Source organism: Balaenoptera borealis (assembly GCF_965194805.1).
Source record: "Balaenoptera borealis genome assembly, chromosome: 3".
Lineage (NCBI taxonomy): Eukaryota > Metazoa > Chordata > Mammalia > Artiodactyla > Balaenopteridae > Balaenoptera > Balaenoptera borealis.
The window spans coordinates 31,579,009-31,606,114 of NC_138866.1; the positions used below are offsets into that span (position 1 = coordinate 31,579,009).

General features: G+C 44.8%; 1 protein-coding gene across 4 annotated transcripts in view; it reads left to right on the forward strand.

Annotated features, from left to right (window-relative positions):
• Positions 1 to 27,106, forward strand: part of SLC8A3 (solute carrier family 8 member A3) — a 270,004-nt gene that overhangs the window by 127,383 nt on the left and 115,515 nt on the right. For 3 of the 4 annotated variants that reach the window (XM_082384328.1, XM_082384327.1, XM_082384326.1), the window contains one exon: positions 2,753 to 4,598. In XM_082384328.1, the coding sequence (XP_082240454.1) occupies positions 2,815 to 4,598 (1,784 nt within the window). In that variant the 5' untranslated portion in view covers positions 2,753 to 2,814. Of the gene's footprint in view, positions 1 to 2,752; positions 4,599 to 4,977; positions 5,058 to 27,106 lie in introns of all 4 variants that reach the window. The other variant, XM_082384329.1, reaches the window with a different exon arrangement.

Genomic DNA, 27,106 nt, shown 5'->3' on the forward strand with positions numbered 1-27,106 from the left:
GCCTCTAAAATCTAGTCCAGATTTGTCTATGAGATCTTTTTTTTTTTCCCTAAAACAAATGGCTATAATTCAGATTGTAAAATGACTTTAAAGAAGGGTGATTTCTGAGTTTATTAGTCTTCAGGCTACCATAACAAAATACCATAGACTGAGTGGGTTAAACAATAGAAGTTTATTGGGAGGCTGGGATTCCAAGATCAAGATACTGGCCAATTTGGTTTCTGGATAGAGGTCTCTTCCTGGCTTGCAGATGACCACTTTCTGCCTATGTCCTCACAAAATGGAGAGCTCTCTCTCTCTCTCTCTCTCTCTCTCTCTCTCTCCTCTCTCTCATCTTCTTATAAGGCCACCAATCCTATTGGATTAGGACCCCACCCTTATGACTTCATTTCACCTTAATTACTTCCTAGAAGTCCTATCTCCAAATAAAGCCACAGTGTGGATTAGGGCTTCAATATAGGAATTTGGGGAAGGGCACAATTCAGTCCATAGCACTGAGGAAGCTTCCCTTAGGGCCACATTTATTTATTCCCAAACATATGTTTACTGAGCATCTAACTAACTACTTAGGATACCATGATAAACAGAATAGACATAATCTTTGCCTTTATATCATTCATAGTTTAATGGATGAGTTAGTCATTAATCATATAATCCTACAAATACCCACGTAATTTCAAAATGTTATAAGTGCCATGAAGGAAAATTAAAGAGGGAGTTGACCATTTTTAGGGTGAACGTAAGTTTTTCTGAGACAGTGACACTGAAGCTGAGATCTAAAGCATTGTTAACAGTGGGGATATGAAGAAGGAACAGTCATTTTGGTCATGGGTGATGTTATGGGCAAAGGTCCCGAGGTGGAAAATAAGTTGGTGTACTCCAGGACCTGATATGGCCATTATTGCAGAAATGCAGTGAGAGGGACAGTGGCAAGAGCTAAGGGGGAGGAGGAGGAAGAAAGTAGCTCGTGCGAGGCTTGGCGGGTCATGGTAAGGATCCTGGTCTCTATATTAAGAGCGAGGGGAAAATACTGAAGGGCTTCAAACGGGGGAGTGAGAGCATAGGTTTGGGTTTTTAAAAAAAAAGATGACTGTGGCTATATGAGAAGATGGAATAGAGAATGGTCAGAGTTGGAGTGAGTTCAGTGAGGAGGTGACTGTAGTAGATTCATCTGGTGAGGAGTAAGGGGGCTTGGGCTGTGATGGTGGTGAAAGAGTTGGGGAGAGAGTTGGTAGGGTTTAGTGTGGACTGGAGAAAGAAAGGCTTGCAGACAGGCAGTGGGTTTTGAGCATGAGAAACCAGGTGAGTGGAAGTGCTATTTTCTGAAATGAGAAACAGAGGAGAAGAAGGAAGAGCAGGTAGGGAATAGCAGCATTCCTCCATTACTAACAATACCCCTACATGGTTATAGAAGAGGTGGAAAAATGGGCAAATTGCTTTTTTTAAGGTATTGAATATTTGCTTTCTCATTCCATCTGAATGAGGCAATGAGTAGAAAGATAAGTCTGTAGTTTCAGCTGAATTTCTTCCATTCTTCTGAACTCATACTCACCTTTTACTGCTTTGAGACCAGCAGAGGAGGCTGCATTTCACCCCAAAATTTTGCCTACAGATGAAAAAGAAACTTACTTGAGAGCCACTTGCATGTTATTTATAATGCTTTCTACCACCTGGCCCTTTCAGTATTTGGGTTTGCAATTTGAGTGACTGACTGATCTTCACCTTCCTGTAACCGGATACCTAAACTCTTTCATAAGCATGTTTTGCTGGAGGGCTAAGAACTGCCGTGGACTGGTCTTGGACACAGCTTACAGGGCCTCGGTTTAGCTATATGGCAGGTAATATTCACTACAGAACACCTCTTGATTTCCCAAGCGATCTCAGAATTACAGCTTGCCTCCCTAAATTTTTCATATGGGGAAGGAGTTTTTCCCAACCAGGCTCAACTGCACACAGAGCAAGGTGTTCTATTTGGGGGGAGTAGCCCAGGGAAAAAAGTTCAATATGTACTCCTGCAAACCTATGTTATGCAAGATTCTTGAGTATCTTTTTTTTTTTTTTTTTTATTTATGGCTGTGTTGGGTCTTCGTTTCTGTGCGAGGGCTTTCTCTAGTTGCGGTGAGCAGGAGCCACTCTTCATCGTGGTGTGCGGGCCTCTCACTATCACGACCTCTCTTGTTGCGGAGCACAGGCTCCAGACGCGCAGGCTCAGTAGTTGTGGCTCACAGGCTCAGTTGCTCCGTGGCATGTGGGGTTTTCCCAGACCAAGGCTCGAACCCGTGTCCCCTGCATTGGCAGGCAGATTCTCAACCACTGTGCCACCAGGGAAGCCCTGATTCTTGAGTATCTTAAGTATGATGACAGTGTGATAAGGAAGGCTGAAAACTCTAGAGACAGTAGAAGTGAGGATGAAGATTCATGTTACACTTGGCCAATTTTAAGTTGATTCTTGAGAACTCTCACTGATAACAAAGGGGTTGGGAGACAGGACTAAAAGGGTACCACTTAAGTTTCCAATACCAATATTCCCAGGTATTTTAAGCCATTTTTCAACAGAGTCTACCAGAGGGTCCTGAGGACAGAGCAGCTATTTGTACCTCTCAGTGACATTTATTTTTCCAAGTGAGACACTGCCCAATGTGTTAGTGCAATACGTCACTCAAGGTGAAGCATCAGTTTGTATTGGTGGGAACCTGCCATTTGCTGTCCTCCTTTTCTTCATGCCTTTTTCTGCCCCTCTGATCTCTTCTAGGTCTCTGGACTGTCAGGAGGACCATTGGTGCTGCAGTGGAAGCCAGCGGCTAAGTCTCGTGTATGGCGTGGTTAAGGTTGCAGCCTCTTACCTCTGCCTTCCTCCATTTTGGGCTGATTACCTTTGTGCTCTTCCTGAATGGTCTTCGGGCGGAGGCTGGCGGCTCAGGGGATGTGCCCAGCACAGGGCAGAACAATGAGTCCTGTACAGGGTCATCGGACTGCAAGGAAGGTGTCATCCTGCCAATCTGGTACCCGGAGAACCCTTCCCTTGGAGACAAGATTGCCAGGGTCATTGTCTATTTTGTGGCCCTGATATACATGTTTCTCGGGGTGTCCATCATTGCTGATCGCTTCATGGCATCTATTGAAGTCATCACTTCTCAAGAGAGAGAGGTGACTATCAAAAAGCCCAATGGAGAGACCAGCACAACCACGATTAGGGTCTGGAACGAAACTGTCTCCAATCTGACCCTTATGGCCCTGGGTTCCTCTGCTCCTGAGATCCTCCTCTCTTTAATTGAGGTGTGTGGTCATGGGTTCATTGCTGGTGATCTGGGACCTTCTACCATTGTAGGCAGCGCAGCCTTCAACATGTTCATTATCATTGGTATCTGCGTCTACGTGATCCCCGATGGAGAGACTCGCAAGATAAAGCACCTCCGAGTCTTCTTTGTCACTGCTGCTTGGAGCATCTTTGCCTACATCTGGCTCTATATGATCCTGGCTGTCTTCTCTCCTGGTGTGGTCCAGGTTTGGGAAGGCCTCCTCACTCTCTTCTTCTTTCCAGTGTGTGTCCTTCTGGCCTGGGTGGCAGATAGGCGACTGCTCTTCTACAAATACATGCACAAAAAGTACCGCACAGATAAACACAGAGGAATCATCATAGAGACAGAGGGTGACCACCCCAAAGGCATCGAGATGGATGGGAAAATGATGAATTCCCACTTCCTAGATGGGCATCTGGTGCCCCTGGAAGGGAAGGAAGTGGATGAGTCCCGCAGGGAGATGATCCGGATTCTCAAGGATCTGAAGCAAAAACACCCAGAGAAGGACTTAGATCAGCTGGTAGAGATGGCCAATTACTATGCTCTCTCCCATCAACAGAAGAGCCGTGCCTTCTACCGGATCCAGGCCACCCGTATGATGACTGGCGCAGGCAATATCCTGAAGAAGCATGCAGCAGAACAAGCCAAAAAGTCCTCTAGCATGAGCGAGGTGCACACTGATGAGCCGGAGGACTTTGTCTCCAAGGTCTTCTTTGACCCGTGCTCTTACCAGTGCCTGGAGAACTGTGGGGCTGTGCTCCTGACAGTGGTGAGGAAAGGGGGGGACATGTCCAAGACCCTGTATGTGGACTACAAAACAGAGGATGGTTCTGCCAATGCGGGGGCTGACTATGAGTTCACAGAGGGCACTGTGGTTCTGAAGCCAGGAGAGACCCAGAAGGAGTTCTCTGTGGGCATCATTGATGATGACATTTTTGAGGAGGATGAACACTTCTTTGTGAGGTTGAGCAACGTTCGCATAGAGGAGGAGCAGCCAGAGGAGGGGATGCCTCCCAGAGTACTCAATAGTCTTCCCTTGCCTCGGGCTGTCCTGGTGTCCCCTTGTGTGGCCACGGTCACCATCTTGGATGATGACCATGCGGGCATCTTCACTTTTGAATGTGACACTATTCATGTCAGTGAAAGTATTGGTGTCATGGAGGTCAAGGTTCTGCGGACATCAGGTGCCCGGGGCACAGTCATCGTCCCCTTTAGGACAGTAGAAGGGACCGCCAAGGGTGGTGGTGAGGATTTTGAAGACACATATGGGGAGTTGGAGTTCAAGAATGATGAAACTGTGTAAGTAACCTTTCCACAGTCCATCTGCCTCTGTCCCTTGCCACCCCCTTCTCTCCTGCACCACGTTTTAAAACTTTTTCTTGTATTTGTGTTAATGCCAAACTTTGGTTCCATCACAGGTATGCAGGATCAGCAGACCCTCCTGCCAGGTTCTGCTTCCAAAATCTCCTTCAGCTTTCTCACTTTAAATTGTTTTCGGGCAAGGAATCCTGTGGCAGGATCTAAGGACATAGAACATTTTGTTCACTGAAACTCAAAATGATGGCTGGTGGAGGTGTGGGATGACAGAAGTTCTGATATCAGATTTGGGGGGATTCTTGTGAATTCTCCTAGCAAGAGCTAGGAGACTGCTTGGGTCTCTCCTTCCTCCCCTTCTCAGGCCAAGGGCTTACGTGAGCTTTGAAGCCAATCCTTTCCATTCTGAGATGGTGGTAGCCCAATCAGGACATCCTCAAGAAAGTGAGTGGCATTGGTTTTTTTTTTCCAGTACCATATTGCAACTGTATTGTATAAGCCGATTTCAGGCACCTCTCCTTCAATTTGGAAATTGCAAAATTGATTGAAACTTAGCGGTCTCTTTAAACACCAATAGGCTATTTTATGGTGCGAGGCTTGCCCAGTTTAGGTGCGATGAATCAGTATGGCTTGGGTCCTGGAGGTATCTTGGAGAAGCAGAGCTCCCAGGGCAGTGGCCACCTGTCTTTAGTCACAGGTCTAAGCTCCAAAATCTGGCTAAGCAGTGGAGGAGAAGCCTCTTAGGAATTGTGGGGGAAAAAATACATCTTCTGTGTGGTCATCTCTTTTCATAGTCCAGAGTTCTTTTAAAATACTTCTCAGGTTACTGCCCCATTTAGTCCTTCAGACACTGTGGGTCTTGCACTTCTATTGCCTTTGTCACTCTGAGGCCTCTCCCCATTGAAACATCTTGTACTGGGTATTCTGTCCTGTTCTCGGATGGATATCTTTAAAGAAGATAGCAGACTGACTCTCCCCAGGATTTGCAGCTTATGAGAGGGCAGACTTTACAAGGTGGCCAAGAAGAAAGGGGATGAGAAAGGGGAACATTGGTCTCAGAATTCCTGCTCACATCCACAAGCAATAAGCAGTAGAGGGGAAGGTGTGAAGAACAAAAGGGGCATATATAGACAGTGGGAGATGTCAAACTGCTCCAAGAACCTGCTAAAAACACTTTCAATGGGAAATGAAAACTCTCATCTGTAAAGTGGGAATAACAATACTTTCCTTGCCTCAAGGCTGGGCTTGTCTCTTTTTGCAGTTCCTCCCAGCTGTAGGATTTTCTGAACTATAGACATAGGCGCTCATACCTACAGCAGCCAAAGATGGAACGGGGGATACTGTCTTCTGAAATGAAATGGCCATTGACAAATTGATTTATTAGAGCTCTGTTTAGTCATTTTGCTGGGAAGGATAATAACTTGTTAGCATAAGTAAAAACCTGTGCCTTCTAGAGAATACTATCCATTTATATGTGCTCTCCGGAGAATGCTTATACATAAAATGAAGGCCCTCGCTGGTAGGAAAAACTCCATGAAATTTCACACATATTTATGGCAATGTCAGTAGATAAGAAGTTATTGTCAGGCATTAAATGACATCAAGACCACAGCATTGGCCATAATTGGACAGACTTGGGGTTCCTCCTATTCAGTACCTGGCTACCGAGGGAACTGAAGGGTAGTTTTTGAGAGATCAGAAGTTGGGCTCCCAATTTATTCACCTCATTAATAATCAACGTGCACCTAGGATCTCTAAATGTGACTAAACCTTCCTCAGACCTGTGTGTATTTTCAGCTTGATTACTGTCTTGGTGTAAAGGAGCCTCATGAATTATCGCTTCTGGGTGATATTTGTTTTAAATGTATATGCACTTCCACACGTTTGAGATGCTGGTCCAGGGTATTGTAGGGTTTCCCATCTATTCCTTTGCATTATTTTTTAGACTTCAGTAGACTTTAGACTACCCTCTTGGCCTTCTTTATTGCAGAAGAATGAGTCCAAAACCTGCTAGTCTCTTCTCACAAAAGGAGCCCTACCTTTGATACTTTAAATTGTAATTTTACAACTAGAGGCGGTATGATACAGCCAAAAAAAACCCATGGGCTCTAAGTATAGTACTCTGGGTTAGGATTCTGGCTCTACTACTGATTTAACTATGTAGTTTGGAGAAATTTTATTAACTTAGATTATTTCCTCATTGAAAAAATGGGGATAATAATGTCTCTCATGCAGGGCTGTTATAATGATTCAAGATATTATACGCAGTGTTCCTTGTACATGGTATGTGCTCAGTAAACAAGGCCATTAATAGTAATATCAATGAATTAGCAATATTCTTCAGAAGACACCATTGATCCAATCAGGTTACCTGATTGGATCTCTGTGTGACCCTAATTAATAAGCATGCTAGTTTTTTGGTTACCATGAAGAGTACTCATCTAAACTCATAAAATACTGGAGCCAGAAGGGACCTCAGACTATCTTCTAGGTATCATAGAGTAGAGTTTCTCAAATTTTAATGTGCTTATGAACCACTCAGGGATCTTGCTAAAATGCAGATTATTATTCCAAAGGTCTAGAGTAGAGCTTGAGATTCTGTATTTCTAGCAAGCTCTTGATGCTTCTGGTGCCAGGTTAGAGTTGAAAGGCTCTAAAGCTCTTGACCAAACCATGAAGCCCAGGAAGGAAAGTGGCATTTCACATGACTTTCATGATTGGATCATGAATGCTTGCTTTCCAGTTCCAATGTTCAACTTCATCTTATCTAGAATGTAGCTCTTACCCTGAGACCCTGCTAATCGCAATACCAATCTGGAAACTGAAATTAAAACCCTCGGGAGGACTTAGACAGAAGCTGTGTGATGCCTGGAACGATTTTACTTTCTAATCCTTCTCTATTTGTGTAGCTTTATTTGCCCACCAAGTCTGGTAGCATTGTCACTTTTGCCCTCGCCATACTCCTCTGAATCTATTCAGGATGAAGCCAGGCCTATGCTCTATCAATAATATTAGGTCCGTGAATTCACTCATTTGGTTTTGTGCTTTACTTCTTCAAAGGTTTCCTTAGCACCATGGTAGGATGAAAAAACATGAACTTTGGCGTCTGACAAACAGGTGTGAATCCATCACTCACCAGCTATGTAACTTGTAATGAGTCACTTCAGCTGTCTGAGTCCCAGATATTTTGTTGGAATCATAGGAATGATAATATCTATCCTTCAGGATTGTGATAAGTACTACATACAAATATGAAGAAAATGCACCTTTAGCACAGTGCCTGCTCATAAAAGGTGCTCATTCATTCAGCAGACAGTTATTAAATATCTGCTACATCCTAGGTACATTACTAGGTACCGGAGAGAAATAAGTGATTAAGATAAGCTGGCATTTCAGCTCCCAAGGATCTTATTCTCCAGTGGAGAGGATACAAGGTATACAGACAAATCAAAACACATGGGAGAAGTATGGTTGAGATAAGCTCAATAAAAGGGGAATGAAACTCCTCATTGTGTGTGTGACACCACTAAAGTTTTTTGGTTTTTTTTTTTAATTTATTTTTTTACTTATTTTTGGCTGTGTTGTGTCTTTGTTGCTGTGCGCGGGCTTTCTCTAGTTGCGGCGAGTGGGGGCTGCTCTTTGTTGCAGTGCGCGGGCTTCTCATTGCGGTGGCTTCTCTTGTTGTAGAGCATGGGCTCTAGGCACGTGGGCTTCAGTAGTGGTGGCTCGTGGGCTCTAGAGTGCAGGCTCAGTAGTTGTGGCGCACAGGCTTAGTTGCTCCACGGCATGTGGGATCTTCCTGGACCAGGGCTCGAACCCATGTACCCTGCATTGGCAGGTGGATTCTTAACCACTGCACCACCAGGGAAGTCCAACTAAAGTTTTTAAAGTCACCTTCATTAAGGATGTAGTAGTGAAGTCGATGAAGTGGGGCGGGGGGTGGGTGGAAACATGATTACTTTAAACCCACGTTACAATAAAGTCGTGATATTTGAGAGGGATACTACTGACATCTTCGTGCTCCAGAAGAATCCATACCCTTGTGACTACCACTGCAGCACATCCTGGGATTTATAGCCTCTGAGCCTCCTGCATATAATAATAAAGCCTCACCGAGATACGGGTGCTTGCCAGCACGTTAATCTCACTCACTGAACGTGTGACTGGCTCCTGTATCCCAGGCTCACAGCGCGCCTCTGCAAAAATAAGATTATTGCGGCTCATTGACCTTTGGGGTCTCTGGGAATAGTCAAAGCCACAGATGTCAAGATCTACTGTAATTAAATAGCATAGGCCTCCTTCAAAGAAGAATGGAATATTGGCTGTACCACGCATTTTCCAAGCAAATTAGAACGTTAAAACTGGAAGGTATCTGACCTCCCAGTTTTATAAATCACGAAGTTGAGAATCAGAGATGCAAAGTGACTTGTCCAGGATCACACAGGTAGATATGATAGAAAGTTAGACTTTTAGATAGAAAGGACTTTTTAGATGCTACTGATTTAATGTCTCCCCCTCCCGATTTGGACTTTTCCATTTTATTTTTATCCATCAAAATGTCAACTTCGGAAAGAATATGGAAATTCTTGGGTGACAGATGCTCTGGAAGTGCACATCCAGGAGTGTTATGTGACTAATGTCTTAACTAAGAATAATAATATATTATGGACTATTTTTAATCTCTTGGTTCACCTTGAAACTGTTGAAGGAAAATAGTGAGCCCATAGAAAAATTTTAAAAAGCTTTATCTTAGTGATCTCTTGCTGAGGGAGACATGTGTAGCTGAGACATCTTTTAGTGATGGTTAACTTCAGACTAGACCTTGTTGCGTGAAATAATGCAGGGTTTGTTTGTTTTTTTTCAGAATGATGCAGGCCATTCTCTTCCAGGGGTGCTTTCTCTGTAAAGTTTCAGCCCAAGGCATCTTCCCATCAAAACCTATACAAATCTGGAGTTATCCAGGACACAATTTTTACATTCTCCAAGTTGACTGAAACACAGTGGACTTTTCTCTTTTTCTTTGGCTCAGCAGGGTGATAGGATAGTCTTTATCTGGCCACAGAGGAAGATTATTTGCCTCTAGAATGCCCTTCCTATGCTTGAGAAAAGTCACAAGCTGCACGCTTAGTGAGGGTGGGAGTGCAGTGGAGGTAGATGTATTTCCCCCTTAGCTGTCATCCCTCCCTTTCTCCTTTCTTCTGCCTGCAGTGACTGACTTCCAGTAACAAGCTGTCTTTGTGGCTTTAGGTAAACAGTCGGTCACCCGGGCCACAGCTTCATGGAACTTACAGTGGAGCTGTGTGCTTGGTTCAGAGAGGTCCTGAAGAACGGAATCCATGTCTAAGCCAATTGTTTAATGGGGGGACTTAACAGTACAGTGGAACATTTCAGGTAGGGTTGTTCAACTACAATTCTGTCTCTTTTGGGCCCAAAGGAGTTATTAGAAGCTATGTGGACTCTTTAACAGAAGCTTTGGATGTTGTGCCCCGAAAGGCCCCAGGTCCTGCTAATTTTTTTCTTTTCTTCTTAATTACTGAAATTGCCAAAGAATGTCAAAGGGTGACATATTCCAACTTCAGGATTCATAAAGCACCCCAAGTATACTTAAACCATACATGTCTGTAAATATCTCCAGGAAGTCCAGAGCCTTCCTAGTTAATTTGTTTTAGGGTCTAAGGGTACAACATTCCTGGCAATACTGGATCAGGCAACACTTCCTCAACTTGACCTGGTCAGGGACCGTGTACAGCAGAGCATTCAGTGTGCCTGCCCTGGGTCTTCTCACTTTGGTCTGCCGTCTGGTATGAGAAAGTTCAGGGTGCAGTGTTAGAGATTCTGCCAGGAAGAATGTCAGTTTGGGTTTGAGGAGAAAGGCACACTGCCATTGGAGATGAACACATTACCAGCCAATCAGAAGGTGAAACAGTCTCGGCCTCAAAGCAGGGTCTCCTGTGCACTGCTTGGAATGATACTAGTTGGGGCGTCAGGCAATAATAAAGGAATGACAATGGAGATCCTGCTATGGGCCTTGCTTCTTTTGTCTCGACTCTTCTGGCTCTTAAGGTCGAAGTTTCCTCATTCACTCACAAGCATGATGGAAAGGGATACTTGGGCAAAGTGAGGTGGCTGAGTGGGGAGGACTCTTCCTTGTTGTCCAACTTTCATCAACTTCCCAGGTGTATTTGGGTCATACATGAGCACGCATTCCTTCCCCATCCTTTGGCTGTGCCCGTGTCAACTCCACGAGGAATGGAGTAGAATTCAGAGCTACAGTCTTCGGTTTATTCAAGACGTTGTTTTCTTGCTGTCTTTTTAAAAGAAAAACTAACCTGTGCTTCCAGAACCCAATCAGAAGTCCTGGCATAGAGCCAGTAGTGTGTATCTGATAGTTGGAGAGAGAGAACTCCTTGACCTGCAAACAGAGCAAAGTCCCCATATTTAAATTCTACACCGTCCAGAAACTCTTGCAGGAATCCCATGCGTTGAGAATTTTGCTAAAAGGCCATGAAGGAAAGCACTAGGTAAACATTCTCAGGTGGAGTGATAATTATCATTCATAGGAATTATATTCCCACCCCTGCCGCCTACCACGCACCCAAGTAGGAAGTTATCTGAGTGAGTACAGAAGAAGATAAAATTGAAAGTAAAATTTATTCACTATGGAAAATTTTGTTTTTCTAAAATTGAGTCATCACTAGGTGTGTGCATATATTTGAGTTTAGTTATCAGTGTGGCACCAACCTGACCCTCTCTAGCGAAGGGTCAGCGTGCGTGGACACAGCCTTGTTAACCTGCCCTTGCCTGAGCCCAGTTCACTTACCACTTGGTGGCAAGGGTTCATGAAGAACCAGTTAGTTATGATACAGACAACACTCTAGATTCTTTAGTTGGTGCTTTCAAAATGAGTGACATCTTGATAGCAACTTCCTACTCAGAATATGGCTGTGGAACAAATTATGGATTACAGATGACTAATTCTGCCATTTCTCCGTAGTAGTCCATCTTTTTCCAGAGCTCTTGGTCTTGATTTGTCTCCCTTTTGGTTTCCTCCTCGTGTATCCCATGCGATTTCTCCTCGGGACCCCCACTACCACCGACCCTCTCTTTCTGAGATGTGGTGATGGAGAGTGTATCCTGCAACCATCCCTAGAGCAAGCCCTGGCCCTGGCTGCAAATGTTCTATGTGTTCACTTTATTTCCCCTCTTGTACCTTCCTTTCTGTTTGGATGCACTTTTCTTACACTTGCTCTCTCTTCTAAACGTCCTCGGCTGCATCTTTTCTTTTTCTACTGTGTATGCTCCAGGCGCTGCTGACACTCACGCCGTGGTTTCTACTTCTGCTCGAGCTCAGTGCCTTCCACCCCACGTCCTTTAGTCCCATCTCCTCTCTTACTCTTATCCTATTCCCTACGTCCCTTTCCTTCACACTGTTGGCATCTGTATTTGGATTGCCTTCTCTCTACTGTCTGATCTATGATTTCTTTGGGTGACCAAGAGTGCACTGTGGGTATCCCTTAAGAAGGCCCGGCATTTGGACAGAAAGAACTAGCCTCACGATAATACCAAGAAGACTGATGTCTCCCAGGAAACAAACCACGTACTCTGGTGCTCTTTTTTTCCCTTCACCACAAAGTGTTTGACTGTTAAGACAAGAAGGTTGAATTGTAAGGATCCAGCATAGACTGGAACTGGTATTGGAAAGGCATCAGAGGCTGCGGGAGCCCTAGGGACCACCTTCTCTTTCTGACGCTGTCTCTCTAGGCCATGGGGTCTCTGTCTCCTGGCATCTCTGCTTCTCTCTGTGGCCTTCTCCCTTATTGCTTTGATGATACCTCACAGCCCAAGAGTCCTATCTCCTACTTGGAAAGATCTTTCTATTCTTCTAGCTCAGATTCTCAAGGGAGGAACTCTGTTGCCACCTCCCCCCAACCCCCGCCTTTTTTTCCACCTTAACTATGTCGAAGGCCACTGGCCCGATATGTATTGGTTGCCCTGTGTCAAGCCAGGTTTTCACCCACCCCCAACTTGACAGTTAATCTGCCATAATTGGGTGGTGGGGTGGGAAAACAAAGTTGCCCAGGGGTTCCCATGGTAAGCTACCTAAGCAGTTGTGTCTCTAAGTGGTGGACAGTGTCACTTAGAAGGAAGTCCCAAGTGAGACAGTCATCTGTCACCTCAAAACTGACACAGTATATAAGGTTTGCAGTGCCTCTGAGAGAATGCTGATTTTACAGTGGTCAGTGCTGGGGCGGTAGGCTGGAGAATGGGAGAAATTGCCACCTCTGGAGCCCTCAGCCCTACCGTATTCATCAAGCTGGCCACAGACTCAGCAGCCAAGGTTCAAATGGCCTCTGCCCAGATCAACAGAAAACATTCCTAGTGGGTGATGCTCAGTGACACAAATCTCAAGGTTACTAGGGTCACTCCTCCTCCTTTGCCCTCTTCTGGTCCGTCCTCTCCAGGAGACTAACGTCAGAAGATAATCTGCCATCATTTTCAGGTGCACTATTTGGGTACTGAGTCGCTGTCAAAGCCTCTTCGTGGATTTGGGTTTCCAGAGCAGGCTGTGTTCCCAACCAGGACAGAAAGCTTCCCTGCCACTCATGCTTGCCAGGGATAGAATGACAGCCTTTCCCTCCCCACCCCTCCCCTGCTAGACAGCTGGTCTGCTGGGCTTAGCCCGAGCCAGCAGGCACACCCCCGCCACCCCCCCCACCCCCCCCACCCCCCCCACCACCGCCTTATCTTTGCAGCTGTAATTTGATGCCTTTCCAGGAACTCCCCGGAAGCCGGAGTATTCTCATCTCCAGGTGGCACAGTATGTGACTCTGTCACGTGTCCATGTCCCAGGACACAGGGCTGGGTGTAAAATAAGACTCTTTCTGTGTCAGTTCCAGTCAGTCCATCGTGGCTGTCCAGGCCATCTTGGAAAGGATCTTTGAGGCTGTATCTGGACTCAGCCGTGGATGTGAGAAGAAAAGCCAACTATCTGTCAACTCTAGTCCTGGGATGACAGATGGAAAGACCCTCATGGGATAAAGAAAGTAGGAGTCTCCATTTCACTGAGGTGCATTAGCATGAAGTTGTCACTATCTCTCCAATACTGGACCAGTCCTAATGTGAAAGTGATCCTCATTGGATCACTCTCTTCTTCATCCTGCATAACGCAGAACTTTCTTCTAATCCCTGGATGAATCCACAGGGACATAAATCCCCACTGGACGCATGATGCAGATAACTTTCTTATCAGACCAGAATCTTCCAGAAACCTTGCTAACCTAGTGGGCTTCATAAACTAGACCAGTGGTTCCCAACCAGCTCCCCGTCAAAGGCCATTTTAATTATTTATTCCTTCTCATGGATCCCAGGTGTTAGAAGATTCTTAGCTGAAAATTAATTAGATTTCCCTATTCTCATAAAATATAGCAAAAGATAACTAGTGTTACGACAATGAGTTAATATAGTTCTAGCCAAAGTAGACAGAAGTGACATTTTAATTAACCTGTGTGGACTGTTGTAAGAATACATACTTTCTATCTTGGGGGTTGGGGAGAGAGTAGAATAAACACAACCATGGGCTGACTTTCAAAGAACAAATTGATGTAAAATGCTTTGAAAATATTAGGCACTAATTGTTTAAAGTTGTTTTGAAGAGGGTGAGCCCCTGGGGAGATCCAAATAGTCTGGAGAATATATCAGAATATAGGACACAGTATTGGTTATCGAGGCTTCAGCATTGTTTAGACCTTGGAGAAAGATTACTGTTGTTGTTGTTTTTCTTCTTACATAATAAAACTTCTAATGTTTGTATGAAAATATAAAATTCCACTTTTAAAAGTAAAGGATTTGTCATACCTCTAGAGTTAATATTATCACTGTCTTCAGATGAGGTAACTGAAAGTAAGAAATATTAGTTTACCTTAGAACACAGAGCTTTTAAGGATCAGTATCCAAACCTAGATCTTCTGCTTATAAATCACATATTCTTTCAACTATGTTACATACTTCAGCCTCAGAATAAGGTCATGAAGCTGAAAGCAGCAGGCTTTCTTCTCATATGGAAGGAGTTAAGAGGACATCTCTTCCTTAACAGCAAGAGTTGGCTGTCCTTTAATTCAGGGGCAACTGGGCCCAAGGAATTTGGCAAGGGCCAAATAGACTCCTTAATGCCCAGCTCAGAAATCTGGACTCATCACTCATGACTGCTGGCTCAGACACACCCTTGTCCAGGCCAGTACACAGAGGGGCCTTGTTTGTGTCACTTCACCATCAGGAACTATCAACAGATAATGCTTTGGCCTGCTGCCTGGGGAGCAGGGCAAGGCTGGCTCAGCACCATGTGTTCAGATCGAGGGGCCTCCTTTGAGGCTGTGACCCTGGTGTCTGAGGACATCCCAGACCAAGGGTTAGAGGAGGAGGATGGTAAGAGAGTGCAGGTGGGTTCTGCCTGCAGCCCCCAGAGAGCCTATGAGAGCCCTCCCTCCAGAGGGGAGGTGGGGAAGCAGGTGCCAGTCTCTCAGGGTACAGTCAGCAGACATTCATGGAGCTCATTCTGTGGGCTGAGCACAGTGAGAAGAGGCACTGCCCCTGTCTTCAGGAAGTTCCCAGGCTGACGGGGAAGGGAGCGCGTGTGAGAGTTGCTGTGAAAGAGGGATCGCCGAGTCCCAGCCACGCAGGCACTCCCTCCTGCCTTTTGCTGGGATTCAGTTTGGAGTGATTAAAGGTGACTTGCACACCCCCTCCTCCAGTCAACTCAGAAGGACTTGTTAGAAGGAGGGCTGGTTGGCTTCGGCTTGTGGGACATGCACGGATAGAAGTAGAAGTTGACCTCAGGAGTAAATGGTCCCCGGGCAGGGTGCGTCCTCAGATCAGAGCAGCACTTGCTTCATCTCCATCACACATCATAGGGACACAAAAGATGTCTGTTGAATGAGTGAATGAATGAATGAACAGAGTGAATTCTTGGCCTGTCCTCTGGCTCTGTACTAACCTCCCGGTTGTAGCAAGCCCGGGGGACATGGGATTTGAACACATCTCTTAGGTATGAGGTCCAGGGATGCCCACCATCCCCCACCCTCCGTGCCTTCCTCCTCTTTTCTCCCAGTGTCAGCGACATCCACAGAGCCCTCTGGCTTCAGGCATCTGAGCTCCTCCCCAGCCTGACCCCTGCCCTGCACCAGCTCTGCAGAAGGTCTGTTCCTGGGCTGCTCGGCTACGTCTGAGCACAGGCTGCCTTTGATGCTCAGGAGACACCCTGTAATTCAATTAGGAGCTCCCTCCAGGGAGCATGTCATTATGTCCTATCTGGGCCTTGTAATGACAGCCCCTTGCCACCGCGCAGGGAGCTGCCCTGCTCAGCTGCCCAGAACCTTTCCCTGGGAGGGAACTAATCTGCTTAGCCCAGATTGGATGCAGTTCTGCACAGCACCTCCCTGAAGGCCTCAGAAATGAGCCCCCACTAGCAGAAAGGGCTTCCTTAGGGGAACCTGAGGGTTCGCTCTGTTCTGCTCTGCTCTTTGCCATGAGCCACCCCCCCCACCCCCGGGATTGTTCTTGGCTGAGTGGGAGTCTTAGAGAGCTCCGTTCCCCTCTCAGCCAGAGCCCCTGGGTGTCCCGCAGCCCTCCTGGGGGTTAGAGGGGAGAGGAAAGGAGATCGAAGGAATTTGCCTGTTTTCCATGTCAGCTTGGGGAGAGGGGGTCACCTGGCATCCTACCTGGATAATTCTCCTGTTGCACTTTGAGGGGGAAGGGGCCTGGTCTGTTTTGAGCTATGGGGGAAGTTGCCTTAGTTCTCTGCATGACTTTCTATGCTCCATTGGACTTGATTTCTGTGAAATGTTTTAGATGCACGGGTGCTGCCTCAGTCTGACATGGACACTTCCCAAGGTGGTTTCTCCCCTCCGCCTCCCCACCTGCATCGAGGTTTACCTGAGCCTTTCTCTTGAGGAACCCAAATCCTCTCTTTGCTCTTATGTGGGATCGGTCAAAAATGCCACTGGCAAGCTGTGTTGGGTTGAATAGAGTCCCCCCACTCCCCACTCCCAAATCCATGTCCACCCACAACCTCCGAATGTGACCTTATTTGGAAATAGGGTCTTTGCAGATTTAATTGGTTGCAGTGAGGTTATACTCAATTAGGGTGGGCCTTAGAGCCTATGACTAGCGTCAACATAAGGAGGCCATGTGACAACAGAGATGAAGTTTCGGAGTGATGCAGCTACAAACCTGGGGATGCCAAGGATTGCTGGCAAACACCAGAAGCTAGGAGAGAAGCATGGAATAGATTCCCCTCAGAACCTCTGAGGAAGGAATCAACTCTGCTGACCCCTTGATTTCAGGCTTCTAGCTTCCAGACCTGTGAAAGAATAAATTTCTGTTGTTTTAAGCCATCAAGTTTGTGGTAATTTGTTACAGCAGCTGCAGGACACTAATACCCAAGCCTTGCATAATGCCTGCTCTGGATTTCAGTAACATGGTCAAAGGACTGGTGGTGAGAAGAGCATTGCCCATGGGCTTAACTGCCCTCAGGACACTGACCCACAGCTTCTGAGGTGGAAGGAGGCCAGAGCTCATGTAACAGCTTTGTTATATATGGACTGTAATTGTAAGCCTTTCCATTCCTGTTTGCAGGTTAGATGAGGGTTCAAAAAAAATAATCTGGCCACTTTCTCTAAGCCACACTCCCCTATCAGTTTAGTTACTTTATGACAGCTATTTTAATGGCCTCCTCTTTTATCTTACAATCTCCTTAGTCCTGGTCCATTGATGGTTCTTTTATATATGTATAAAAAATATATATATTTTTTTCACTGTCAATATTTTTTATTTAAGTATAGTTGATTAAAAATGTGTTAATTTCTGCTGTACAGCAAAGTGATTCATTTATACATATATATACATTCTTTTTTAATATATTCTTTTCCATTATGGTTTATCATAGGATATTGAATATAATTCTTTGTGCTATACAGTAGAAACTTGTTTATCCATTCTATATATAATAGCTTGTATCTGCTAATCCCAAACTCCCAATCCTTCCCTCCTCCAGCCCCCCTCCCTCTTGGCAACCACAAGTCTGTTCTCTATCTCTGTGAATCTGTTTCCATTTCATTGATATGTTCATTTGTGCGTATTTTAGATTCCACATGTAAGTGATATCGTATGGTATTTTTCTATCTCTGTCTGATTTACTTCACTTTGGTAGGATAATCTCTAGGTCCATCCATGTTGCTGCAAATGGCATTATTTCATTCTTTTTTATGGCTGAGTAATATTCCATTGTATATACGTACCACCTCTTTTTTAATCCATTCATCTGTCGATGGACATTTAGGTTGTTTCCATGTCTTGGCTATTGTGAGTAGTGCTGCTATGAACATGGGGTGTATGTATCTTTTTGAATTAGAGTTTTATCTGGATATATGACCAGTAGTGGGATTGCTGGATCATACGGCAATCCTATTTTTAGTTTTCTGATGAACCTCCACTGGTGGTTCTTAAACAATAGCCTACAGGTTCCAGCTAATGCTCCATGAACTGCATGCTCATTTCTCCTTTTCCACCCTTCCAATGGCTTACCTCTGGGCCATTGAAAACAGTGCCCCACCGTGTAGTTAAGAGTCACTCATCTTGTGACTGGGGAGGCAAAAGAAGTACCCATTCTCCAGGCCCTCTTTCCCATTGGTGTTCCCTGATGCTTTGCAGCTGGTCCTGAGATCCAGGAGTGTTACCTGCTTGTCCTGAAATGCAGATGTTACCTGCTTCCCTCTGCAAAGCAAGGTGGGCCTGGCTGGGGAACAAATGGAAATGCCACAGGCAACCTAAGAGCAAGTGAGCCATGCCTGTCTGTGATGAAAGGAAGGCAGCCCTGATAGGTGAGAAGGGGGCACTGAATGAGTGTCAAGGAGCTGAAGAGAGAATTTTGGTTTATTGTTTGCACCATGAATTGCCGATGACAGAAGTGGGAGAGCAGGATGTAGGTAGAAGCCCATATAGACATGGGGGCGGGTAATAGAGCAGGGTGATGAAATGCATGGACAAGGCGTTACACGGACCAAACTGGAATCGCAGCTCGGCTATTTATTGGTGATGGGGTCTAGGGAAAGTTACCTGGCCTTTCACTTTACTCATCTATGTTATGTGCATAATAATGGTACCTACCTCCTAGGGTTGTTGTGAGGATTGAATAGGACTATAATAAAACATTTAACATGGTGCTGAGTCTCAATTACTCATCAGATGCATTATGTGCCAGTTATTCGTTAAGGAGTTAAAGAATCTCTGCTGTTATCAAAGCCATTCTGACCCGTGGGCCAGCGTTTTGCTCAGGCAGCTTCCCCCATCAGTAATTATATTCCCCACCTGAGCCCAAGGTGAGCTTTGGGGAAGAGACAGTTGATCTAAAGATAGAAAGTCAAAGAGTTTTGTCTGGAGGAAGGTGGAGGAAAGTTTCGTTATCAAGGCTTTCTTTGACGATGTCAGGGAACACGACAGAGTTCTCTCCAGGGAGAGAGCAGCCCCAGGCCGGGGTAGAAAGTGACCTTGGGGTGGATTCCTCTGCATCCTGATGTGGACTTTATTGAATTTGTTTGGGAGATGAAGAGAAAGAAAGAAGGGATATGGAGAGAGAATGAAAATAAAAAGAGAGGGAGGAAGGGAGGAAGAAGGGCTGGGAGGAGGATGCATGTTCTTATCTGGAGGATAATTACATAGGAAATCCCTTGCTGGTGGGGCTCTGGGGCTGGCACAACTCTAGTAATTATTGTACAGGCTCCCGAGGGCTCTTGGGCACGTCTCTGAGCAGCAAGTAGGCGGTGTTGAGATTTCTCTAGTTCGACCCACTTCCCAGGCCACACGGTACACTGTCCCCCTTAGAGCCTTTCTCTGATCAGGAAGCTTAAACAGAACAGTTACTGTTGCAGAGCGGAGTCCCATCTATGTGCTCGTGTGATGAAAACCACAAATCTCTCCATCCTGGATGCCTTCAGATGGAGAGCCCTGCTATTGATGGCCACGTGTCTGGAGCAAGAAAGCAACTCTGCCGAAGTGCTGGCCCAGGTGCTGTCCCTTCCCTCACACCGCCCCACAAGAGGAATTTCAGTGACTAAAGAATTAAATATTTTCCAGCCTGATTCTGGTGCTCCCCGTCAGGGCCTCCTACCTTTCATTTTTGTCCTGGTATTTAGAGACGACTCGCCCTTACCTTCATCTTACATAATAAGCAAGGCAGTTTTCTGTCATCTAATGAAGTGCCAAATACTGATGTGGCCATTTATTTGGTACTTACCACGTGGCAGGTACTACGTCAGGTGTGTGACATGTGTTCTTATGATCCTTACACTAATCCTGCAACGGCATATAACCCCATCCCTGCCCTGGCCACTCTGCCCTGTGCTTCCCCTTTCATAGCACAGCATATCACTAGATCAAAGTCAGAGATTTGAAGATTAAGCTTGGGTTTCGTAGGTGTTCACCCTTCCCACAGTTGTGCAGAGCCCTCAGCTGAAATCTCCATGGTTGAGGCATGAGCGTGGTCACTGACCTTGTTCCTCTTGACTCCGAACACCAAGCTGTTCGATTCTTGCTTTGACAGTGTCCCCATTCACATCTCTTCCCACTCAAGAAGTCCTTCCCCGCAGAACTCCTGGCTTCTTTCTTGCTTCCGGTCTCTGACCTGGCATTTCCTAACTACCGGCTGAATCACATGTAATCGCCATTTGAGGATATCAAAAACAATCATATTGGCCTTTTCATGTGGTTCATCCAACACTAGGGACCCAGTGTTCTTCGCTTGCCCCTATGCGAACGCTGCTACCCCCGATTACCTTTACCTATTTCCCGAGAAAGAGGAGATAAACTGCATGCCCACTCCCAAAACTAAGAGGCTCCTCACTTTTTTACTGGTCACAGTTACTGCCACTACCCGAGGCTGAAGAGACTCCCTTTGTGTTAAGGCTCAGATCTTAGCCATTGTATCTGAATGTCTTTCATATCTCCTTCTGCCATTGTCTTCCCCCCATGGCAACCAAACAAGCAAGCAAGCAAACGAAATCCAAACACAGTGTGGTATTACACAGTATAAAGGACAGAAACATCAGCTTTGGAGGCAGGTGGACCTGTGTTTCAACCCTGACTCTGCCACTCCTTAGCTGTGTGTATTACTTTTCTTTTGCTGCGTAACTAATTACCACGAACAACACTGATTTATTATTGCTCAGTTCCCGTGGATCAAGAGTCTGGGCACAAGTTAGCTGCAGTCAAGGTGTCAGCTGGGACTGCCGTCTTATCTGGGGCTCAGGGTTCTTTTCCAAGTTCAGATGGTTGTTAGCAGAATTCAGTTCCTTACAGCTATAGAACTCATGGCTTCTTTCTTCAAGGCCAGCAGGAGAGAGATTCACGCTTTAAAGGACTCATCTGTTTAGGAGGCGCACACCAGGATAATTTCCTTTGAAGTCATGACTTAAAAGTCAACTAATCAGGGACCCTAATTATATCTGCAAAATCCCTTCACCTTTGCCTTATAACATAATCATGGCATCTAATCATTGCCATGTTCACGGGTCCCATCACACTTTAGGGATGGCATTATATAGGGCATGTACAGTAGGGAGGAGAAAGGATCTTAGGGCCACATTAGAATCCTGCCTACCATGCTACGTGACCTCAGGTAAATTGCCTAATCTCTTTAAGATTCAGTTTTCTTACCTGGAAAAAAGGGGCAATAAAAGCAGCCATATAGAGTTATTACAAAGACTAAAGAGACATATTATGTTGAAAAGTCAGAAAGAGAAAAACAAATATCGTATATTAACGCATATATGTGGAACCTAGAAAAATGGTACAGATGAACCGGTTTGCAGGGCAGAAATAGAGACACAGATGTAGAGAACAAGCGTATGGACACCAAGGGGGGAAAGTGGTGGGGGGGGGGGGAGTCGCGTGATGAATTGGGAGATTGAGATTGACATGTATACACTAATATGTATAAAATAGATAACTAATAAGAACCTGCTGTATAAAAAAAAAATGAAATTCTAAAATTAAAAAAAAAAAAAAGAGTGGCAGACAGTAGACACAAGTACATAATTTCCTACTTACCCTCCCTTTAGTTGTTCATCTATCCTTCAGTCTCTGTGATTTGAAATACCATGGAAAACCATTCCAAGTAGTCAGAATTGTGCCAAAAAGTATGGTTGATTCTCATTATTTGTAGTAATGTTCCATAAAGTTGCTGCAAACAATGAATTAGTGAATACTGAAGCATTACTCATGGGGTAATGCAGAGTTAGGTTCCCGTGAGCCCCTGATCACATTTTCACCAACTGACCCATACGTTATCTTGTTTCATGTGTTTCTGTTTAATATATGCTTATTTAATGTATGCTGTTCCTTCCTTAACATTAAACTCAAAGGCAACAGCACTATAACTCGTGCCTGAACGAAGCTTATCCAATACAAGTATTTCCTCCATAAGGTGTATATAGCCTTCCTGCACCTAGGAACACTGGACAGCACTTCAACGCTAGGCTGGGGGCCATTTAAAAGAGAAAACACCAACAAACCCCCACAAAAATGTAAAACAAAAGTGGTACCAAACCGACTGCAGAAAGGACACTTGTTTATGGCATGAGATGAAACAAGAAGGCAGAGCATCACCTTGTTGGACCTCACCTGGGAACATGAAGTCAGGTGACCCAAATATTGTATAACATTTTATATATTTTATATAAATATTAAATATATATATGTATATATATACATATAAAACAGGCAGGTTATTTTTTAACTTTTATTGAAGTATAGTTGATTTACAATGTTGTGTTAATTTCTGCTGTACAGCAAAGTGATTCAGTTATACATATATATACATTCTTTTTCATATTCTTTTCCATTACGATTTATCACAGGATATTGAGCATAGTTCCCTGTGCTATACAGTAGGACCTTGTTGTTTATCCATTCTATATGTACTAATTTATACCTGCTAATCCCAAACTCCCAATCCTTCTCTCACCAACGGCAACCACAAGTCTGTTCTCTATGTCTGTGAGTCTGTTTCTGTTTCATTGATATGTTCATTTGTGTCATATTTTAGATTCCACATATAAATATCATATGGTATTTGTCTTTCTCTTTCTGACTTACTTCGCTTAGTATGATAATCTCTAGGTCCATCCATGTTGCTGCAAATGGGATTATTTCATTCTTTTTTTATGGCTGAGTAATATTCCATTGTATATATGTACCACATCTTCTTTATCCATTCATCTGTCGATGGACATTTAGCTTGCTTTTGTGTCTTGGCTATTGTAAATAGTGCTGCTATGAACATAGGGGTGCATGTATCTTTTTGAATTATAGTTTTGTCTGGATATATGCCCAGGAGTGGGACTGCTGGATCATATGGCAACTCTATTTTTAGTTTTTTGAGGAACCTCCATACTTAAAACAGATAGGTTATTTTTTTTCCAAAATCTTTTTCTAGTGTTTTTCCAATGCCTAGAGGCAGGAGCTGGAGTGAGGGTCAGAAGCAAGGACCGTCCTTCCTTTTCCCTTGCTGGGCCTCTTTGGAGAGCATTCATCTCCCCAGTACATTTTACAACTCTTCTAAGGCACCATTAAATAAGAGAAACCGAGTCAATGCTGATTTATAAAAAGCCCATTTGCCCATCACTCCTTACTAAGAGGTGAAATGTTCTAGGGGGGCCTTCTGAAGACAGGGCCTCAGCCCCCATGGCCTCATTGCAGACCCAGATTCCTGCTAATGGTACTTGGGTCTGAACTTCCTGGCCATGGCATTGTGGACGTGACAGATCTCCTGCAGCTCAGAGTGGGGAAGACATCCACAGCAGGCATTATATTTCACGCTGAACGCTGAAGGGGTGATGCCCCAGTGGCTAGAGCTGGGTGCGAGTTGGCCAAACGAGATGCCTCTTCCTTTCTCTCTTCTGCCTGTGGTGACAGATTGCAACCAACTCCAGCTGGCGGTGGCTTTGAGACACACTCTAAATGTTCCAGAAGACACCTTAACACCGAGTCTCTAATTCTGATGCTGTCGGACACGCTGTCTTCCAGCTCTACCTTCCTTCCTTAGACCCATCTGCTTTAAAACCGGCTTCCCTGAGCTCTTGTCTTCGTGACTCCTCATGAGTGACATCAGAACCCTTCCCTTCCTACCCTGCTAACTGCGGCTCATTAGAACTCAGTAGCAACAGCTGTGTGTGCTGGGTAGCAGCAGCTGTGAGGCCAAAAATGGGGCTGGGGATTTGGTGTTGGGCAACAGGGTGGTGGTGCAATGATTTTCTGGGGCAGGTGAGCTCATTTGTTTCTTTTGTCCCCTTTCTCTCCCTTCCCCACCCACCTCCCCCAACACACACTTTTACTGCACCAAAAGAGAACAGAAAGCAATGATGTGGCAATGTGGCTGTCATGGATACCAAGCCTGGCATCTGCGGGGAACACTTCTGTATCATCAGTCAGCAAAACAGAGCAGAACCCTGTGTTTTGTAGCTGGTAAAGCAGGGCAACCTCTCCACTGAGGCGGCCGGGGCATCTGTTTGCTTCATTAAGAATGAAATAGCAGACCTGATTCCATATTTAGAAATCGCACTTGGGTGCAAGTGTGGCATGCGGGCACCAATCGACACAGCTGGCACCACTGTCTTTTCTCTGCACTGACTTGTTGAATTTAATAATGGAGATGTATGAAATCCAGAGTGATTTGAACTGAAGGTTTAGGGGCTTTGTATAAAATTGATATGTAAGGGATTTGGAAGGGGATGAGGGATTCCTCCTGATACTTCTCATTCAATTTTGGAGCCAAATAACCAAGCATTTACAAAAAGTAAAAGAGAAATTGAAATAGGATTAATCTGGGAATTTCTGTGCCTCATATGTACCACATCTTATATAATAAGAATTATGTTTTTTTTCATTTCATGCCCAGTCAGCAAATATGATTAGTGGGTATCTAGTGAGTTCAGGGCACTGGGCTAAGAGGGGTTACCAAATGTCTTCACTTAACAAAGTCCTGCTGAACTCCTAAGTTGTGCCAGCACTGTGCCTGGTGCTGCCACGTAAAGAGTAATGTCAGGGAATGTCAGACCTCAAGGAGCTTACAGTTTGTCAGGAGACATCAAACAAGTGAGCCAACAAAACGATCTACCATCTTAGAGATAGTCCCCAAATTCATAGAGTTTACACTTTTACAAGGAAAGTAAAACATAAACGTGTGAGCATTCAAAAAACAACCACAAGACAGTAACAGAAGAATGCAATTGACAACTGAATTATACAGACTGTAATGACTATAGAAATTCACTGAAAGAGATCATCATGAGCTGGGGACAATCCAAGAGACTTCCTTTTGGAGGCAAGTTTTGAGCCAAATCTTGAAGGGTCAATTACTTTTGCTTTTTGCTTCCTATAAAAAAAGTCTTTGTGTCAAATGGAGGTGAATGGAAGGAGAGGTTGTGACAACAGAAGGAAAAAGATTTCTCTAAAGAGTTTGCTGATATCAGAATCTAGCTCTTCAGGTCTGAATGTATTCTTTCAACCAATGTTGTTTGAGTCCATCCTCTGTGCCAAGTGCTGCATCACACAGTGGGAATACAGGGTGTGAGATTCTAGAACAGCAATAGCAAAACTGTTATTGAAGCTGTTAGAGCTCAGCTCAGCTCTGGGATCTCGAATCCAAGCAGTCTTTTGGGCATGAGTTCAGTTCCTTCCTGTGGATGAGTGGTTCTCAGCCTGGCTTCTTGTTAAGAGTTACCCAGAGAGCTTAAAAAATACTGATGTCTGGGTCCTACCTTCAGAGATTCTGATTTCATTGGGCTCAGGTGGGGCCTGGGCATCAGTATTTTTAAAAGCATCCCAGGTGATTCTAATACATAGCTAGGGTTTGAGCCTCTGCTCTAGATTAGCTATCTGCACTCCAGAGGTGCTCCCAGGCCCATCTCTCCATGAGTTAACAGGCTTTTAGCAGCAGCAAATGGAGAGAGTTCTGGCCAAGCCTCTGGAACCAAGCACACCCCGGTGTAAGACTTGATGCCACCACTTAGTGACCTTAGGCAAGTCACTAAACAGCCTAAGCTTTACAAATTCTTAATTTGTAAAATGGGGACCATGCTAGTACCTCCTCCTAGGATTATTGTGAGGTTTACATGGAATAATTCCCAGCTCATAAATAAGCACTCACAGAGGTTCCATGGGCTAGGCCCTCAACACTTAATGTTTCAAACCACAGGGACTTATGCCACCAAATCAAAAATCTGTGACCACTGTTTCGAAGTAAAAACCTGTCTCCAACAGGTTGCATTCAGGGGAAGTGTGAATTGCAGAGGGAAGAGTGAGCCCCACGGGGTGACCTGGGAGTAGCTGGGAACAGGATGAAGCTCAGGAAAACACTTGAATGCCACTCTTATTTGTGCTCAACGATGACATATTGAAATGAGGACAGCTAAAACTGGACTAAAACTTTGCTGGTGAAGCAAAGGCAATGAGTTAATTTTGCATCCATTGAGGAACAATTCTAGAACTGTGACTTCTTTGAAGGGAGGAGAAGAATCTAGATTATATTTAATCCAAGTCAATGCATAGGACAGAGTCTTGTCCTCTCGACTTGATGGGAAAAAAGTCAAATGAGAGAAAGAACCAAAGGACCCTCCACCAAAATGCTAACAGATAACTGCTTTTGAGTGAGGTCTCCCGGAGTGAAGTTTCCACTCATAAAAGAATAGATTTCTATCCAGTTCAATCATCAGAAGGCAATACTGGACTTAAGTATGATTCCCAAGAGAATATCTAATGTCATTCCTGTGTTTGTCTTTGAGAGAAATCAACCACCCTATGCAAGATTGAGTCCAAGAATGCAGCCTTATACTAATTCTAGCAGAGAACTACTCGATGCCTTATTTTATACACATCTGTGAATATTTGTATGGAAGCTCAATCATATTTTGAGGAGCCCTGTGGTCAAGTAAAGAATCTTTCAGATAAACTAATGATTAGATGCACCGCTGCCCTCATCTGCCCCATCCTACTTTTACACCAATCTGAATGGTCAGTCAGTCTGAGTTTCTGAAGGTTACTAGCTCCTTTTCTGGGCTCTGCAAGAACAGGGTACAACATCTCCTAAAGCAAGCCCAGGGTTGAGAGATTGGAAGCCTATCTGATCATGGTAATGTGAATCAGTTGAAATATCACCCTGCATATCAGACCTTCTTTGAGTCAGCCCAACGCTGGTGACTAGTGCTCCCGATTTTTCTCTCCTGGCTCATGAGGGGCTGCGTTGACCATTAGGTGCTGAGCTGGACTCTCTGGAGCTGGGTTCTATGGCAGGACTCTTGTCATTGTTGAGACAGAGGCCACTGGGGCCATTGGGATGGATCTCCAAGCCGCAGGGGTAGCAGCTAGGTGGGCACCTTTTCAGAGCAAAGAATGGATTACGAGGTGAAAGAAGTCACACTGTGAGGTAAGCCAGGGAGTAAGAGAGC